Source organism: Pelodiscus sinensis, chromosome 3 (assembly GCF_052426305.1).
Source record: "Pelodiscus sinensis isolate ZL-2025 chromosome 3, ASM5242630v1, whole genome shotgun sequence".
In the NCBI taxonomy this organism is placed as follows: domain Eukaryota; kingdom Metazoa; phylum Chordata; order Testudines; family Trionychidae; genus Pelodiscus; species Pelodiscus sinensis.
In genome coordinates, this window is record NC_143054.1 from 29,504,539 (window position 1) to 29,524,881 (window position 20,343).

The 20,343-nt window shown below is 42.7% G+C and overlaps 1 protein-coding gene across 3 annotated transcripts in view; it reads right to left on the bottom strand.

The window, feature by feature from the left end:
- Positions 1-12,370, bottom strand: part of GRHL1 (grainyhead like transcription factor 1) — a 58,833-nt gene extending 46,463 nt beyond the window's left edge. Inside the window, exons 1-3 of one of the 3 annotated variants that reach the window (XM_075923510.2) lie at positions 12,180-12,370; positions 6,360-6,546; positions 757-827 (exon numbers count right to left, since the gene is read on the bottom strand). In XM_075923510.2, the coding sequence (XP_075779625.2) occupies positions 757-827; positions 6,360-6,546; positions 12,180-12,199 (278 nt within the window). In that variant the 5' untranslated portion in view covers positions 12,200-12,370. Of the gene's footprint in view, positions 1-756; positions 828-6,359; positions 6,547-10,925; positions 12,080-12,179 lie in introns of those variants that run through there. The other 2 variants (XM_075923509.2, XM_006123606.5) reach the window with 2 other exon arrangements.
- Between the last annotated feature and the right edge of the window lie 7,973 nt (positions 12,371-20,343).

Sequence of the window (20,343 nt, forward strand, 5' to 3'; positions counted from 1 at the left end):
TAAACACTGGGGAGAAAAGACTTATTAGTCACCTCCTTATTCCCCTGAAAGGGTTACTGTCACTAGCTCATGCACAGGGGAAGAGAACAGTTCCACTGCATTGCTGATCCTTTGCTTGCACAGGTGGTTGGTGGACAGGGATGAGAAGTAGACAGAACCTTGTATTTCCAAGTCAAGATTCAAACTCTAGTTCAGGGGTGGGCAATCTTTTTGGTCAGGGCCACCAATGCACAGAAAAAAATCAGTCGGGGCCGCGCACAGTTAGAAGCAAAAAAACAAAACAAAACAAAACCCTCACTGATGTGGCCCCTGACTAAGAAGGAAAAAGACACTTCCCACATACCAAGAGACTAGGAGGGCCCAGCCTACTAGATTTTGTGTGCTCCAGCCCTAGGGTGGGATAGCAGAGAGGCTGGAGCACCAGTGTGGGCTCCCTAATGCTGGGCGAGGCCCATGAGCCTCAAGGGCTGGATCCAGGCAAGCTGAGGGACGCATCCGGCCCCTGGGGAGTGAGGTTCCCTACTCCTGCCCTGGTTGCTTCTCAAGGACCTTCTATCGCAATCTCTGAAGTCTGTTGTTACTCCACCATGTGGCCTTCGGGTAGTTACACCTTGATGGTGCAGCAGAAAGAATTGCAATCTCCATTACAAATGCAGGAGAACTGCTGCAGGTATGGCAGTGAACTTCACTTAAGCAGCTCATTAGTGACATATCAGCATGTCAGTTAAAGCAAATATGCAAAGTACAATCCAGTACCTTTTGCCATGGTCTTGGTCAGGGTTATCTACATCTGGTTTTGCTGCTGAAGTCCTTCTTTCTCTGGGAACCTGGAGGTATAAGATGTGAGAGTTTAACTCATCCTTCCCTCTCCCGCAGTTTTGCAAGCGGAGTAGCACTCTGCTATGCATCAATTATTGAAAGTACAGATAACACCTGTAAAGTTCTTTGCAATGCCAAAATTTATCATCTCTGTTGTTTTGGGAAGACAATTCTGTTCCAAACACTGCTAAAAGGGTCCCAAGCTAATATAATGCTGCAGTACTTGGGAATTTGGATTCCTGCATAGAAAGATAAGACAAGCTACTTAATCCTTAAAACAGGGACAAAATTCCAACCTGTCTGGAAAGAGCATGATCTCTTATCAAGTGTCAGCAACTGGAATAATGGAACTGGAGAGAAAATACAGAGTTGCCATTAGTTTTCTTTTCTCAGAGCTACTAACAGGCTTCAATTTGTGGGGTGACTTTATTGCTTGGGAAAGGGATCCGCTCAACAGCTCTGGAGAATGGAGGGGGACAGCTTCTGTTTATCCACAGAGGTTGTGTAGATCAGTTTCTCTTTGCCCATTCACACCTTTGCCTCTGTGGAGATTTTTGGTAGGGTATTTTTAGGGACCAGTCTTGGACTCTTTCCCTGGGAACTAGAATGAGACCACTAAGTTTATTTTGTAATGACAATATTGGTCCTTTACAGATCTTCTTATAGTCACAAAGCAATATGTAAACATTAACTAAACTCTCACTGTGCCCCAAGGTAAAGTATAGCCTCACTCCACCCCTGGGGAAGCAGACAGAGAGGCTGATGGCCTGCTCTTCAGGGGATCTGAGCTCCCACAACTCCAGCTGGAATCAGAGAGTGTTGAACACTTTTGAAAAAAATCAGGCCCTGAGCAATTTGTCCAAGACCAAAGAACAAGTCAACAGCAGAACTGGATAAATTCTCAACAACCAGTCCCATGTCTTGTCCAGTCACACTTTATATTAAAGATAGCTGTATAAAAAGAGTTAAACACAGTTAATAGAAAGCTATAATCATATCAGCAAAAATTATAGATGCCTATAAGTCATGAGATAAGCAACCTACTGACCTTTTGGACTCTAAAAATTCATTAAAATGTGTTAATCTTGCATTAGTGTATTACCATAAAGGGTGATTCTCGATACACTAGACTATGATGCCGCGGACGTTAAGTCACCAAACAGCTTTCATTAATGGTATTCATCAACTATTGATTTGGGCTAGATATGAACCAGTAACCTGGACAGAGACAATGCTCTGTATTCCATTGCTCCCCCTTCATCTCAGTCAGCCACTCCTCCACTTTTACTATTTAAAGATAAAATCTAACTACAGTCCTAACCTGCAAACCCCCAACCAATATTTCAGAACTGAGAATTCTCCAAGTAGCAGCCATGTTAGTCTGTATCTGCAAAAACAATGAAGAGTCCTATGGCACCTTAGAGACTAACAGATTTATTAGGGCATGAGCTTTTGTTGGTAAAACATTCGTCAGAAGAATTGGAGTGAAGTTACAGAGGCAGGGGTATATACATTGTGTTAATGAGGCTAATCAAGTCAGAGTGGGTGTATCATTCACAGTATTTGAAGTAGAAATGTGAATACCAAAAGAAGGGAAATTTCCTTTGTAATGTGTTCATCAGTTAAGATCCTTATTCAGTCCCAAATTGATCCAACTGAATTTGCAAATGAACTCCATGTCAGCTGAATCCCTTTGAAATTGGGTGTTGTATTCTTTTGTAGAAGGATGGCTACTTTCAAATTCCTTGCTGAATGTCCTGGAAGGTTAATGTGTTCCCTTACAGCAGGGGTGTGGAAACTTTTTTGGGTTAGGAGCTGCCCACTCACCCCCCCCCCCCCCACACACACACACAAAATCAGTTGGAGGCCACACAGAAGTGAGAAGCAAAAAAACCAAAACCAAACCCTCACAGACATGGCCTCTGATTGAGGAGAAAGACACTCCACACATTTCCCTCACATACCAGAGCCTAGGTGGGCCCAACCTAGTAGATTTTGTGTGCTCCAGCCCCGTGGTGAGGTAGTGGGGGTGGTGCACCAGTGTGGGCTCCCCAATGCGGTGGAGGGGAGGCACCCATGAGCCTCAGGGGCCAGATCCAGGCAAGCCAGGGGCTGCTTCCAACCCCCAGGCCAGAGGTTTCCCACCCCTGCCTTACAGGTGTGTGTGTGTTAAGAAATCCCCTATCCCAAGCTGGGACTGAAGTGGAAGTTAGAGGCATTGTATTAATATATATTGGTCACCTCCTTATTCCTCTGAAATTTACACACACACACACACACACACACACACACACACACACACACACACACCCACACACCCACCCCGCTTCTGTAACTTCCACTTCAATTCATCTGATGAAGTGGGTTTTACCTCCTAAAGCTTATGCTCTAATAATTCTGTTAGTCTTGAAGGGTATGTCTACACTACCACCCTAGTTCGAACTAGGGTGGTTAATGTAGTCATACGAACTTGCAAATGAAGCCCGGGATTTGAATTTCCCGGGCTTCATTTGCATGTTGCCAGGCGCCGCCATTTTTAAATGTCCGCTAGTGCGGACTCGATGCCCGCGGCTACATGCGGCACGAACTAGATAGTTCGGAATTCAAATCCCGGGTTTCATTTGCAAGTTCGTATGACTACATTAACCACCCTAGTTCGAACTAGGGTGGTAGTGCAGACATACCCTAAGATGACACATGACTCCTCGTTTTTACAAAATTGAGAATGACACTTTTATAAAGCTGTGGGGAAGATAGGATGTATATTAGAGATTAAACAGAGATCTTTGAAAGGAGGGGGCAATAATTTTTGATGGGGGGCACTTCAAGAATTTGGTAAATGATCAAGAGCTGTGCTTTTCTATATTAATTGAGGAGATGTGGGTCTGGGATGGAGGTTGGATGCAGAATGAGCTTGGGATAGGGGACTGGAGTGCAGGATTTGGGAGGGGGTCCCAAATATGGCCCAGGCAGCTCCCATTGGCTGGTTTCTGGCCAATGGCAGCTGTGAGATGTTGTTGGGGTGGAAGCAATGCTCCCCACCAGGGGCACACAGTGCACCAAGATGCACAAGGCCTCCTCAGGTAGCTGCTTTGAGCAGCGTGCAGAGGTGTGACAAGTAGGGAGCCTGCTCTAGGGACTCACTGGGCTGCAGGACGGTGGCAGACAGCATTTTGCCCACCCCTGTTCTAATGTCAGGATACTTGTATTCAGTCTCAGACTTTAGGTCAGTAGAGACCATCATGATCATCCAGTCTTATCTCCTGCACATTGCAGGCCACAGAACCTCACCCACAAACTCTGGCAATAGAACCCTAACCTTCAGCTGCATTACTGAAATCCTCAAATCATGACTTAAAGACTTCCACCATTAGCTGACACCTAGAAGTGACCAGTGTCCCATGCTGCAGAGGAAATTGAAATATAAAAATATATACTCCAAATATAAAAAGGGGCTATTGTCTTAGCACACTGCACCATCAAAGAGAGTTCATTCAATTTAATAAAAATCACTGGAGACAACATGCCACGGGTAGTGTAATAATATTCACTTTGTACTACGGTAACATCCTGCTGGAGAGAGATCATGTTACTGTATTTCTGCATAATCTCTAAACAAAAGTTTACTGTTGTAATGGTTATTATTTTTTCAGATATTTATATGGCAAGGATGTGTATGCTTGTTAACATTTCCTAAATACATTGTTAAAAATACAAATGCAGATCTTTTGATTATTTGGTCATTACTTGCTCTGAGGTTACAGGCTACTCTGATAAAACACAAAAGCTACAAGACACTGATAGCACATTAAATAATGAATATTCATACATTCAAAGGAATTAACTCCACACCTTTCAGCACAGAAACATGCTGTGTAAGCAGAGTCAGGTACTCCACCTTTACCTGACAAATGCAAGCTATTTAAATTATATTGGAAACACCTAATTTTTTGTAATAGTAATTAGAGGCTGAGGACAGAAAACCTTAGTAGAAACAGCACTTTTCTAAATAGCCTCCAATTAAAACCTTTAAAATTCAGTGGCTTTTAAATGTCAGAGAATGTAAGAGTATCAGAAAAATGTGGGTCAAAATTTTAATGGAGTGAGTAGGGATTTTGGGACCCTCCATTTTGAGATGGCTAATTTTAGACATGTTAAAGGGGCCCGATTTTCAGAGGGATTGTGCTCAGCACTTTCTGAAAATTAATCCCCGTGAAGGGATCTTAGGTTGGGCACCCAAAAATCACTAGGAAGTTTTGAAACTGTTGTTGTAATGTTTCCCAAGCAGCACTGTCATTGTTAGACGAGTCTTAGCTCAAGAGAAAAAAATAATTACAAAAATTTTCTACCAAACCCTTTATAGGTAGCAGCCCCACCAGGCTTTAATTTTCTACTCCAGATCTTGGAAACTCCCACCTGCTCCTTTAATTTAGCCTTAGAAAATAACAGGTGAAGTCTTCCAACATTTTATACTTTCTTCATATGCTTTTTTATACTTTATAAGTTTGCCTTCCCCAAACTCCACAGACAGCATGAATAGGGGAATAAATACCAAAGCACAGCAAATTATTGGTGTTTCACTGAAAGCTCTTCATTACAGCCTTCACCAAATTTCCACATTTAAAAATGGATATAGCAGATTAAAATCTGCTACAGGAATTCTTTTTCAGTGACAAATAAGTACAGAGGGGTTTTTTAGGTGGAAAGCAAGCATCCCTGTTAGTCTCAGTTATAACTACCTTTACACTAACAATTTGTCACATGCATTAATGACTAAACTGAGTTCTGCATTAGAAATTATATAATACATATATACATAAAACTGTATCGTGTGTAACTATACTGCTTGAAAAAATGGTTAAACTCTTAATAGGCATGTATTTTATGCATAAGAAGTGTAGCAGTTTTAAAGGCTGAAGAATATATTTGGGGTTGTCAATAATTAATAATGTTCTCTGTGCTCTTCCCGAAACCAAATGAACAAATCTCTGCTTGAATCCTGTGAACAGAACAGTGAAAATATGTGGAATTCTGGCACCTATCTGTTTTAGGCTCCTTAGAAAATCCCAGCCTAAGTCTCATTCATATTATTATTTATTTTTTTTATTGTGGTGGTACCCATGAGGCCCAGTTGTGGTCCAGGGTATCATTGTGCTAAGTACTATACAAGCAGAACACAAAGACAGTCCCTTTCCCCTTTAGATTTATATTCATTTATACCATCGCCTGCATTTTAGCCAGTAACTATTAAAAACTGAATCCTGAAAAATGTGTCAATAGGCTACACAAGTTGATTGATTTATTACAAAAGATTTCAGAATCACTAATTTCTGCTTAGCTTAAAAGAAATCTATTGTCAGAAAATCAAAGTTGGTTTTAATTTTTTTTTTTAAAGTTAGAACCACAAACACAGAGCCCTCATTACAATATTAATAGCTACTATGCAAACAGCTCCATTACATTCCCTAGCAAATTACTGTTTTATAAGCAGGCAAAACAAGCACACCTTTGGCTGTTAAACATTACTGGTGCCAGCCTACCTTGTAATAGTCATACAGCAATCCCAGGGCAGCTGCACTGTCTTCATCGCCATTGATGCTCATCATGGCTTTGGTAGCTGCTGTAAGGGGATTTTCAAGGAAGGACTTCCAGGCTTCATCTTCACTGGTGTATGGACGCCTTTGGGAGTAGTGAGATTCATTCTGGAGGACCAACACGGGCCTTTTGCTTTGGTCAGAAACATAAGAACCTTTGTTACTACACATCCAAAAACCAATAAGCATGTTTCACAAACTTGTTAAACACTTTAGAATTAGTTGTCAAGTTTTTACTATCTTAATATTGTGACAATGTGACAGAAGAAGTGGGCTGTGCCCATGAAAACTCATGATACCATCTACATGTTTTGTTAGTCTTTAAAGTGCTACCAGACTATTTGTAGTTTTTTAAGTTTGTGACATGATGGTTAGCCAACAGAAAAATTAGGGATATGATTCTGAATTAGTGGATGTCAATAGAAATTGGGAGTAATCTCGCTGAATATATGGAATTATATCAGTCAAAGTGAGATTACAAAACTCTTGAAGATGATAGTTGGCCTGCTAACTAACACCAGGAATCCAAAACAGAACATTAAAAATGTGAATTCACTAGCTTTATAACCACAGTACTATTAACATATTACTGAACAAAAAGATTAAGTTACTGTACAGCAGTAACTACCGATTCATTCAAGCTCTCTCCATACTGCATAGTCAACAATTTCATGCTTTGTCATGCAAAACTAGAGAGAGTTTGCATATACAATGGTATTTGTTAATGTTACAAAACAGAGTTTACTTTCCTATGTCTGACAATTCCCTCAGAAAATACCCCCAGGATTAAATCAGGTATTTGGAAAGTTATTAAAAGCTGCTGATTACCTATATATACTAGACATGGAATGTAGCCAAAGGGGATCATAAATCAACAAGGCAGTGCAATTTTCTGGCAATAGAAGTCAAGTTGTTTATTGTATGTTTACCTTTGAAATAATCTGGTACAATATCTTGAGACAAAATCTAAGTGGGCTACAAGGAAAGAAAAACCACATACCCACACTTTGAGGGGCAAAATTGTGAGCATTGACTCTATGAAAAATAATTTTCAAAACATTGTTCTGATGTAGGTGAAAACTCCAAGCACCCACACGGATGGGAGCAGGGAGAAATGGTGTTTGCAGCAAAACAGTTTTACCAGCCTAAACAAGGTAATATTTTTAAACTCAGTTTTTAAAATATGTTTCATATACATTGGCCAGGCAAACAGCCATGTTAGCTTGAACTGGTTTAAAACCAGTTCAAACAGTTCTCCCATGCCATTCCCAGTGTGCACAGGGGCTTAGCTGATGTTTACTACAGACTTTGGGTTCTTTGTTTTTTTTCAAAGTCAAAAGAAAAGACATCAACTTTTTTTTTTAAAGTCAGCCTAAAAAATAGGAACATCTTTTTGACCTTACTCCCAAGACTATTCAAAGATTGTGACAGGTTAGAATATTGAAAGAATGAAACATTATAATATCAACTTAATAAATATCCTGCATTTATAACTCCTTTCATCTCGGAAAATTACTGCATGCTTTGCAAACTATGGATTTGAATCTATAAACCCTTAATCACCCAAATGGTCTCACTGGCATTATGGGAACTATTTGCATGATTTAAGGACAACTCATGTGAGTAAGGGTCACAAATTCTGGATGAAGAAGGGAGGGGGTGTCATACTTGTATAGAGAGAATGGCACACAACAAATTGCACAACAATAGGATGGGTCTCAATTTTCTTCAGGGACACAGGACAAACTCCTACACTTTTGGAAATGACAAGAAATTTGTAGATGTCCACACAGACTGGACAGGCCCTCGGATTAAAATCATATAAAAGACTGAACCACCTGTAGTAGCCTGCAAGGGACTTATTTTATCTGCCTCCTGAAAGTTGAAGGGCTGAGTCATCCTCACTTTGCATTTAAACTTGATGTTAGACCATAAAACCATTCCCATTCAGAGTGAGAGAAGATTCATATGGAAGAATATTTATTCTAAATGCAAAAAAATATTCAGAACTAAACAGACACCAATCTGAAATCCAGTAAATTCAGAAACATTTTTTGCAAGACTAGTTTCTCATTGCAACACCCAAATAAAATGCACAATTGCCCTAAAGGTAACCTACCTCCTCTGAAAAGGAGTGTAGAAAGAATTATCTTTAGAATTATCAACAAAGTGTAGGGTTTGGCAGTAACTCAATCCTTTAACAGGATTACAGGTTCTTTTAGGAAAATGAGAACATATTATAGAAGACAGTCAAACATGTGTTTTTCTGAAGACTGACCTGTGATGAGTTTTACATTTCCATATGTGTATATGCACAGATCACTGTGCCAAAAGTACGGGAAGCCATTAGCAAGTTTTGGAAATAAGTCTTCTATTGTGCATTTAATTTTTTTTAAGTTTGATTTGTTTTCTGTTTGAGCAAATTGCTAAAAAGTAGGAAATTGTTACAGGAATATGTGGGTTCTCTGTGTTTCAGTGATTTTGTGGTGATAGCACAATACTGATCTCATGTCACATGTATTCTTGCAATATCCCCCCATATACAAACACACAAATTTGTTCATGTAATAGAACCTGAGATTTCTGACTTTGCTAATCTGAAAACCCAATTATTTCTCTCTAAAGAAAAAAAATCTAATTCTTTTCACAATCCATTTACTATCACACTCTTAATAGCAGAGTTCTTTTATTGTTATTTTAGCTTGAGGATGGCGCTATGGCAAACAGATATAAAATCAGTCTCTGTCCCAATGAGTTTACAATCCAGAAGACAGAGTGAGGTGTACATATGGGACTGTTAGGCCTCATCTCCCTTAGGGAAATGCTCAAAAAATCTCCTAGAACAGAGAGGGCCTTAGTAACATCTCCTATTTTTTAAGACTTTTATGAAGTACCATACAAACCACTTACTAGAATAAATATAATTTATAAAACACTCATTGGACAATTGTCCAAATAAATGAACAAAGCATATTTTGTGATGCATTCAGACTTCTAGTTGCTAGTTTATCAAGATAATAAAAAGTGTAGTCTTTTGTAATGAGTCTCCAAGTCAGAGTTGTGAATTAGCAAGGTTCTTGCTCTCTGTATTTATCTGGCACCTATCGCCCTATTTGGCCACCTTGAACAATTTTGAATAATTATGGTTTGTATTATTATAGCACCAAAGAGCCCTCATCACTGTCCAGGACCACACTGTGGTAGGTGCTGTATAGACACAGAACGAGTACAGGATACAAAAACACAAATTGAGATTTGCGGTTACATAGATAGTAATAAAGGTTGCCAATCAGTTTGAATTCAACTACTAGCATCCAACACTTTAAGCTTGTGCTAAACATCTACACTTTGCAGCATTATATTGTGTTGTTTATAAAGTACACTGTAAAACCCTCTCGGCATCTGGCTACATAAGCTTTTGCTAAATACTATGAAGTGCAGTCTTATTCCGCTTTAGTAGTTGCATTGTCAAAATCTAGTACTTGTAGTAACTGACTGGCTGATGGATTTCAGAACCACTAATAGGAACCACAAAATATTTCACAAAGAAAACCTTTACATATTTGATGATTGGATGATTAGCATTACTGGAATGCCTAACAAACCACAATGCAGATAATAAGCATCAAATTAGTTTTGAAACTTCTGTCATTATACATACATGTACATTTCTCTCTCAGAAAACATCATTCCACAGATAATAAAAAGCAGTGTTTCAAATATCAAGCGTCTATTCCAAATTTAAGGAGAGATTTAAAGTGCACATTCTTGTACTTTAAATTGTATAATATGTTTGTAAATTTTACATGCTTGAGTTTTTAAAATAGATTTTGGTGGGGAAAATAAAGCACTGAAAAGGTATTTTTTAGGTATTGCCCTGTTCTTGAAAACATGCTACATTATCCATGTAGAAAATCCGTGTAGTCAACCTGTGGAACTCCTTGCCAGAGGAGGCTGTGAAGGCTAGGACTATAATGGAGTTTAAAGAGAAGCTAGATAATTTCATGGAGGTTAGGTCCATAAAAGGCTATTAGCCAGGGGATAAAATGGTGTCCTTGGCCTCTGTCTGTCAGAGGCTGGAGAGGGATGGCAGGAGACAAATCGCTTGATCTTTGCCTTCGGTCCACCCTCTCTGGGGCACCTGGTGCTGGCCACTGTCGGTAGACAGGATACCGGGCTAGATGGACCTTTGGTCTGACCCAGTACGGCCGTTCTTATGTAAAATGCTTCAAGAAATCCCCAGCAGTTCTTTATAACTAAAAATGATTTCACTGTCTGCGTGTATTACACATACAGTAAGGACCAGTCCAAATTTCTGCTCGTACACAAAAGTACGATTGTTGCACAACAGTACCTACTTGCACAGAACAAATAGTGATTGTGCCTTTATAACATATAGGCACAAAGACAATGTCTCTGCTCCCAAAGAGTATACAATCTAATATTTTGGCCTTCTGAATAGGTAAAGTATGTCAGATTTTCCAACTGACACTGCTAGAAAAGCCAGGTTACCTGCAGAAATCCATTTTTCCAGTAGGGTGGGTTTCATAGAAATCCATCGGATCTTGGTCCTATAGCATGTAAGATGCTTGTAGTATTTTAAAAGAGTTTTTACGAATCTGTGCATCAAAGTGTAATACTGCCAAAGGCCAAGCCCAGCAAATCTCTTTAAAAGCCCACAATGTTCAAGTCATTAAAAAAAAAAACAACGGAGGTGTGCGTCGAATAATTATGTCGCAGTTAGTGCTGCTCAAACTTCCTCCAGCCCTTGCTCTTAAATCTTCAAGAAAAAGAGAAAAAAGCAGCCCACACAGCGAGTCTGTAAGATCCAGCATCAGAAAAGCCCATCGACACGAGCGCTGCGGGCGAGGTGAATGGGTCTACTCCCCCCTCTGCACTTCTGAAGGCTGAAAGAGGCTCCTCCTGACAGACTCGGGCTGTTTGCCACACTCAGCATTTAAAGAGAAGTGGAGGAGGAGGAGGAAGAAGATTATGGTGACCAACGCCTCAGTGCAGGTGTCGAGTTTCAAAGCCAGACGGTCTTCTCCAGCATTTGATTAGAACAGAAAGTGGTGGAGAGAAGAGCGAGAGTCCAGAACTAAACACTGGACGGAACTTCGGACACGACACAGCTGGTGACCAGCTGACCCTCCTAGCCCCCCTCAGCACAAGCGGGCCAGGCGAGATCCCCTCGCTGCACGTAGACAAGGAAGGGGGTGGATGATGGGTCCCAAGATGCAGGCTCAAGCTGGGAGGCCACGACAGAAAGCTCTGGGCGCCTCCGTGGCTAACGCTACCTGTGACCGGGATAGCACCATTTAAAGCGGGGGCAGGGAGCGGGCGGATATTATCGGGCAGGAGGCATCGGATGTAACGCAGGAGGCTGATTTACACCAGGCAGCTCAGAGAGGCGCCTGACCCAGGGGCCTGGGAGGGAGGAAGGAGTTTCGGTACCTCGCCCCCCCGGCAGCCGCAGAAACAGGTGCTCCGGCCAGCCAGCGCGAGCACAGTGTCCCGTGCCTGGGGGATACCCCCGGGATCCGCCCGCGTGCGAGGAGAGGGTCTGCTCCCCCGGCCCGAGGAGGGTTGGGTGCCCGGCTCCGGGACGCCCAGCAGCAGGCGGCGGCTGACGCTAACCCCTAGTCGGTTGCTGCCACCCCTCTAGGGCATCGTGCAGCGCGGGCCCGCCCCTCCCGGCAGCCCCCAGGACGGGAGCGCCCCAGCCGGCGACGGGGCCGGTCGAGCCCGCCCGGACTCCTCACTCACTTGTCGTAGTCTTGTGTCATGTCTGGCAGCCAGCGGGTGGCAGAACTGGCCCGGCGGGTTGGGCTGGGACGGCGGCTGGTGGCGGCCCGGGCAGCGGGGAGGGGGCCAAGCCGGAGCAGCGCGCAGCCTGCCGCACAAACGGGTTTTGTCGGCTTTTCTGGCTCGCTCAGGTGGCTCCGGGACCCGCAGGTGGATCGCACCTGTGGCCCGCCTCCCATTGGCTCGCAGCGCCCCCGTGGGGGCGGGCCCAGCTGCCTTGGGAGACGCCTGATTAGGCGGCTCGAGGGAAGGGCGGGGCTTGGCGGCGTCGCGGGTTCTAAATGGAATCTCGGTGACCAGCGGCTGGGACCCGCTTGCTGGGCAGGGGATGCCTGTGGAGCTCCAGGCCCTGGAGTCCTCCTACCGCCCCTCCCACGACAGCACCCAGGGGACGCTAACTCGCAGCCCGCCCCGTCCACCAGAGACCCTTCCACTCCCTTTGCTCCTCACCTGCTTCTGCTGCAGTCTCAGCTCTGCCCAGACCTGAGCTGGAGAGCAGCAGACGGTACCGGGTCTGATATCCTTATGCTACCACACAGGTGAGAGGACACCTAGCTATGACAGAAATGGGGAAGGAAGAAATTGGGTAGACCCTCAGCCTGCTCCGCAAGCCCTGGTCTCTGCAGTATGGGGCCAGGACTTGTTCCAGTCCCTATTGGGCACTGTCTTCCAGGGAGTCTTCTGTTAAACTGTGAACTGACTGAGTTATGATTCCTTGCTGTTTGCCTTTTCTCTGAACACTGGGTATACAGAGGTGTTCTCCTGGTAGCAAGTCACTTTTTCCTTGAAAAACAAAACCTTCTCCCACTAAAGCCTTGGTTTAGTCCACTCTACATCCTTCTATAATTACTTGAACACTTTGACAAAGCTTGTTCCACAATGTTTTCTGAAATTTTCCCACCAGAGCATTAGGGTAGCTCAAACCTGGCCTGAATAGACCAAGTCTTCTTGTCTTCACTAGACTCTTACATTGTGTAAACCAACACATCTCCTTAAAGGTCCTGTTCTAGCACAATGCTAACAGATAATCAGTGTAGACAGGAACCTTTACAGTCAGTGTAGACAGGAACCTTCCTGTCAGCTGTTAGTGGGTAAATCTTGCTGGGATCCTGTCTTCCACAGAAGACAAACAAATTGAGTAATGGACCTTTTATTAACTCTTTCACTAGGACAAATAGTGGTAGGTAAATTGTGGAAAATACTTGGTTAAAATGCAGCATAAGGTGGTATAAAGCAAGCACTGAAGCATCTTTTCTGAAGAAAAAGAATTATTCTGATCTCTACTACTGGTATCAAATCCAGCACACTGTCTAGCCTTCAATGCCACAATTTCAGATTTACAGTAATAAAAATGATTTGAAACTAGAACAACCTGTTACATGGCCTTTCCATCCACAGGCAGCACCCACACAGCTTGTGTGGGGAGGTAAAAGTCTGTCATTGAGCAACCCCTTCAGCAAACCCAGAGATGGTGCTGAAGAACTCTTGATAGGCTGGTCCAATAGAGGGCATTTGGAGATGGTATCACTTAGTGTAATGTTCTTGGTGGACACTGGTAAGGAGACATTTAATGTTAAACACTTCGCCAATATGCAACTTTGCCTAGCTAAACATGCACCTCCACAATCCCAGCCAAATTCATTTTTATGTCATAAAAGAGGAGAGAAAAACATAGGTATTTGGAACAGAGGCTGTCTGTTCTGTGTAGAATGAAGCCCCTAATGCAAAGTCCTTGACTAGACAAAGATCCCAAGGCACTGCTTCAATTACTAATAAATAAATGTGTCTCATTGGACCATAGATTCCCATTCTTCCCCCTCACTCCATCTTGGCCTCAGTCATTTACTGTTCTGCATGAATTCCATCCTTAAAAAATTAGTCTACAGGAGATCCAGAAGAGACAAGAAATGAGTGAATTCTGCACATTCTGTCAAATCATGTAATAACCAAATTAATTACACACCCCATCATAGAACAGTGCTAGAATAATCTGGCACAGAAAAAGGGAAAGTTTAAGACAGAACTAGAACCAAAGCAGTAATAGCTTCAAAGCCTTCTTGAGTTTCACCACTGATGCAAACAGCTAAATATATCTGTATATCCAAAAAGGTTCATACAAACATCACCTCTGAGGTTATATCTACACTGCACACCTTACAGCAGCAAAGCCAACAAAATCAGCACCGATGAGAGATAGTAGCTTTGTCAGTGGGAAAGCATATTTCTTCAGTGGGAGGGGGCTGTGTGTTTTTTCACACCCATGACCAACAAAAAATGTACTGATAAAAGTGCAGCATAGACATAGCCTGATACATCTTAAAGCTGTCCTGAAGGACTAGAGGAGGGAGGCTGCTTGTTTGGGTTACAAGCGTAATGAAACTCATGCAACAACAATGCTATCAGTCATCCATCAAGATGCTTCAGATAGCTATTGTAATTTAAAGAATGTGTACTAAAGAAGGTCTCTCTCTCAGGTAAAAGTCTCTATACTACTTCAAAGGACATACTCTAACACAAAACCTGTAGAAAGGCAATGCAACCAATCAATGGAAACATGAGATTGAAGGGAACAAATCCTCACTAAGGGCCTGCGTCTGGGATGAGTTTACCATCCTCTGCTTCTATTGGCTCTTTTGAAACTAGCATTCTAGTAACCAACATTCGTATGAGCAACAAACATCTAAAATAATCTTGAAAAGTATCGTAACCTCAGACCCCAGGCTTTCAAAATGAATGATAAACTGCATTAGATGGCCCCTTGTGCCACAAAATAAGTCTGCTTTATTTTTTGGTGAAAAAACATCAACAAATATTCCCCTTTTACAGCCCAGAATAAACAGAAGATAATTGCGTACAGTTTTTATACAATTCAAAGTTAGAAGCTTAGGGAGAGATTTTAAACTTTCTAAGTATTGTGTATTTTTGCACTGCTCATTTTTTGTTCTGTTGAAGTCTTGGAAGTGCACAGATTCAAATTTCATTTGAGTCTATTCTCCTTTTGCTGCTTATGCATAACTCTTAATAAATACCCCCCTACATGGTGGATTTTATATGGGTTCAGTTCAGGCATGGTGTGGGAGTCAGGCATCACTCTCATTTACAACATGTCTGAATTGCTAAAATCCCATTGAAGTGTCACATATGTGCTGCATTTCTTTCCGAATAGAATGTTTATCAGATTTGTTGTTTGTTTTTAAAACTTTAAATAGAAATTCCTACCTTTTTTAAGGAAATGCTCTTCTTGCCCAGTTGTTTCACTGATGGCAGTCCATTTTGGTTAGATCTACAATTGAAGCTTGAGGCTGATTCCCAGCTTAAATAGGCATTGGCACTATTGTGCTAGTGCACCAAAAATAGTAGTATAACTGCAGGAACAGCGTAGCGGTGGCATGGGCTAGCCATCCCAATTACATATCCATTAGGTCAAGGCCAGTTTGTATTCGCAATGGCTAGCCCTTGCTGCCACTGCCTCTGCTACTGCAGCTACCCTAATATTTTTAAGCATGCTTGTTCAGTCACATCTAGTACAAGCATGTCTACTGGAGCAGGGGATTACGCTCCTAGCTCCAAGTGGAGACATAACCTTAGTGATACTGCATTTACTCCCATGGTGAGGAGACACAACGTTACAAATCTGAATTGACACAACCCGCCGGTCACAACCTACATTTTATGATACCTTTGTAAATACATCTGCAGTGTCACTAAGAAGGATTGCATAGTCACTGAATGCAAGAAGTATAAGCACATTTGTTTGCAAAGGGGTTACATCGTAAAGACCCGGTCCTGATTCTCCACACCCCGGCATCTTGTACAATAAGTTACACTTGTGCAAAGCGGTGTATAGTCTACATTTTGAAAGGAGACTCTCTGCCCTGTGTTGATTGGCTGTTTGCTTCATCCTCCCTCAGCCCCCTAAGCAGACCTCACTCCTCAGCCTCTCAATCTACTTTTGCCCCTCATGCCTTCTTTACTTCCTCTCTTATTTTTCTGTCCCTTTCACCCCCTTGCTCTATTTTCCCCTCTGTATAGAAAGTCCCCTCCTAACTGAACCCCACCCAAAATTAAAAGAAAATTTGTGGAATTTACTTACCATTTGCTGCCACCACCCTGACCATTTTGCTTGTGCATCGCACTGCTCACCCAGTCCCAGCGTCTGTATTGCCTGTTCAAATTAAAAGAACTTCTGGGGAAGGAATATCTGCTACAGGGTTTGTACAGTACCTACCATAATGGGACACCACCTTAATAAACAGAAAATGATAAAATGTTATACCCACTTTGAAAAGATACTGCTACAAGGTACAAGACAGTGGAGAATCAAGTTCACAGTGCTTTACATATAGTCTGTATGACAATGAAGTTCTGCCCGTAGGACAGATCCCACATTAGGGGTTGCCAATGTAGGTGGTTAAAAAAAGTGCTAAATTTTCCCCAAGCTCCTTTACAGAACACAGGAAGGATTTTAGCACTCCGTACAGTTTGACTTCCTGACCCTTTGGCAAAAGCTTCTTCCCCCTTCCTGAAAGAGGCCGATAAGGTTCCCTGTGGCATGGATTTGGAAAGGGAAACACTGAGTTTGGATCCCAATTCCCCTCATAGCTAATCTCAAGGCAGAAGACTGGAAAGGAGGGGGAAGTGCCAAAGCACTGAGGTTCCTACGAACACTGGGAAGTAAGTGAGTGCAAAGACAGAAAGGAGGAAGGTAAATGAAAAGTGAATAAGACATGGAGACTCGGGGAATGTGGGATGGGAGAAAAGAGAAAATAAGGAAGAGACAAGATGGCAGAGAATGGGTAAGAAAATAAATTAGCATGGAATTAAACTAAATGAAAAGTAAATTTGTTCTATGACTTTCCCATTTTTTTTTTCAAACTTTGTATATTTCTCCTTTGTCTTTTATAGGCATCCTTTAAGGAGTTGATCTGTTATTTTAAACGCATTCTCACATACCCACAACTGAAACAGACTGAGCCAGGCTCCACCAGTCTAAATTAGTCTTGATACAGAAAAGGGGTATAAACACTTTTTAGATTGGATTTTTGTTAATTCAGTTCAGTCTAGAGCTCTGTAAACAGGAAAGAATTTGGCACGGTAATCACTAAATGTTTCTATTGGCAGTCTCTTTAAAGTTTATACACTCTTCCCATCCACACATAAAAGTGCTCCCACCTTTGCATTGGTGTTTCATCTGCCCTTAGGATGAGACTTGCTTTATGTTTCATGGTCCTCCACTATGTCAGCTTCTATTTTTGCAGGGTTAGTGTGGAAGGAGATTGTATCATTGCTGACTTTTCATAGCCTTCTACTCATTATTTAGTGTTCCTGTCTAATCACCACACATGGTTGAGTTGACCCAAAGCCACTTACCTTTACTCACAGCCGTGTACACTATAGATCTCAGTTGCAAGTCCATACCCTGGTGTGACACCATTTAGCCAAGAAATAGGCAGAAATGGGCATCATCTAGAGCATCAAGTCATGCTATAAGACAACAAAAAGGGTCTAGATTTCCATGACCTCGAGAAAAGAACATAAGAACGGCCATACTGGGTCAGACCAAAGGTCCATCCAGCTCAGTGTCCTGTCTGCCGACAGTGGCCAATGCCAGGTGTCCCAGAGGTAATGAACCAAACAGGTAATGATCAAGCCATCTCTCTCCTGCCATCCATCTCCATCCTCTGAAAAACAGAGGCTAAGGACACCATTCCTTACCCATCCTGGCTAATAGCCATTTATGGACTTAACTCCATGAATTTATCTATTCTCTTTTAAACCCTGTTAGGGTATGTCTAGACGACATGGCTCCATCGACAGAGCCATATAGATGAGTTTACTAGACATAGGAAAATGAAGCGGTGATTTAAATAATCGCCGCTTCATTTACATCAAAATGGCCACCACGCTGTGCCGATCAGCTGCTTGGCGGCACAGCGGGGCAGTCTGGACGCACTGCGGTCAACAAGAGAAGCCCTTGTGAAATGAGGAAAACCTCATTTCACGAGGCATCCAGACTGCCCCGCTGTGCCACCAAACAGCTGATCGGTGTTTTGATGTAAATGAAGTGGTGATTATTTAAATCGCCGCTTCATTTTCCTATGTCTAGTAAACTCATCTACATGGCTCTGTCGATGGAGCCATGTAGTCTAGACATACCTTTATAGTCCTAGCCTTCACAACCTCCTCAGGCAAGGAATTCCACAGGTTGATTATGCGCTGTGTGAAGAAGAACTTCCTTTTATTTGTTTTAAACCTGCTGCCCATTAATTTCATTTGGTGGCCCCTAGTTCTCCAGTCCTTTCTCTCCATGATGTAATGATTCTATCAAAAGGGGCTCAAGTCCAGCTCTGACTGGGCTGTGAAACATATCCATGTTTGAGAAGCTACATTAAATCCCAGAGCCCATCTCTCCATTCAGCCAGATATGCTACTGGTTCTAAACCAAAGGTCAAGGACCCCCTATAGGGCTATGAGCAGGTTTCAGGAGGTCTGCCAAGTAGGGTCGGCATTAGACTCACTGGGGCCCTTAGCAAAAAGCAGCCCACACTACATGGGGCTGAAGTCCAGGGCCATTATCCTACCACTTGAAGATGAAGGCTGAACAGTGTAACTTTGTCAGGGGCCCCAGGTAACCGCCCTGTTTGCTGCCCCCTGCTCTGGCCCAGGCTCTTATATACAGAAAACAAGTTATTGTGGCACAGATGGGCCATGGAGTTTTTACTTCATGTTGGCGATGGGAAGGCTTCAGAAAAAGGCCTATTAGAAGCAATGCAAACACCTTGTGGTCTGATCATTAGGGATGGGCATCCCAGGTGGACGACAAGCCAGAATAGATGATGTCCCTTACACTGCTGCATTTGCTGGATCTTCGGCTACATCCAAAATTCTGATATAAACTGCACAGACCCACAATCCTGCCAATGGCAGCTAAGCTGGTTTAACAGGAGAAAAAACTGGATATGCAGTTGCATAGCTTTTTAATATGTATATTGCTCAGACTGGATATTTTTAGATCTGGTGGCAGGGGAAGAGTTTTCTTGGTTGCCAATGTTGTCATTAGCATTTGTAAAAAGGACCACTATAGAGTCATGAGGACAGAAGCATTCACCTCTCCCCTACTCTGCCCCTTATTTCTACTTCTCACTAGTCCAGTGGGAAAAGCTGGTTCCTGCACTCCTGTTTCAGTTTTTGAAGTCTTGCCCCTCCTTCAGCTCTGCCTTTTGGCTGTATGGCCAGTGTTCTAGTCAGGGCAGAAGTGCCAAATTCACATACACAGTAGCTACCTGAGTTATGTTATGTGTCCAGACTCAGAATGGTGGACAAATGAGGGGTGAAGGGAAATCAGAAAACAACACAGAAGCTGAAACAAGAGAGTTATATTGGAAGAAATTTCCTATGGGGCACTTTCGCTAAAGCATGAGTTACATTTAATCTGTTGGCCCATATACCAAGCTATTCACCAGGCTATGTCTACGCTACCAGGTTATTTCAAAATATTTGAAATAACTCCCAAAATAACTATTTTGAAATAAGTTCATTCCTCTTCACAAGCGGGAGTTATTTCGAAATGACAAGCTTGGTAGTGTGGGTGCTCACCTTGGGTATGTCTACACTACCCTCCTAGTTCGAACTAGGAGGGTAACATAGGCATACCGCACTTGCAAATGAAGCCCAGGATTTGAATTTCCCGGGCTTCATTTGCATAAGCGAGGAGCCGCCATTTTTAAAACCCTGCTGGTTCGAACCCCGTGCAGCACAGCTACACGGGGCTCGAACTAGGTAGTGGAACGAGGTGTACCGGTAGTTCGGATTAGGAAGCCTAGTCCGAACTACCTAGTTCGAGCCCCGTGTAGCCGCGCTGCACGGGGTTCGAACCAGCGGGGTTTTAAAAATGGCGGCTCCCCGCTTATGCAAATGAAGCCCGGGAAATTCAAATCCCGGGCTTCATTTGCAAGTGCGGTATGCCTACATTACCCCGCTAGTTCGAACTAGCGGGGTAGTGTAGACATACCCCTTGTTATTTTGAATAAGGGGAGTTGTTTCAAAATAACTCCCCAGTGTATACATGCCCTAGCTACAGAGTACATATGATTCTTTCCTACCACAAGATGTATTCCATTCTGTC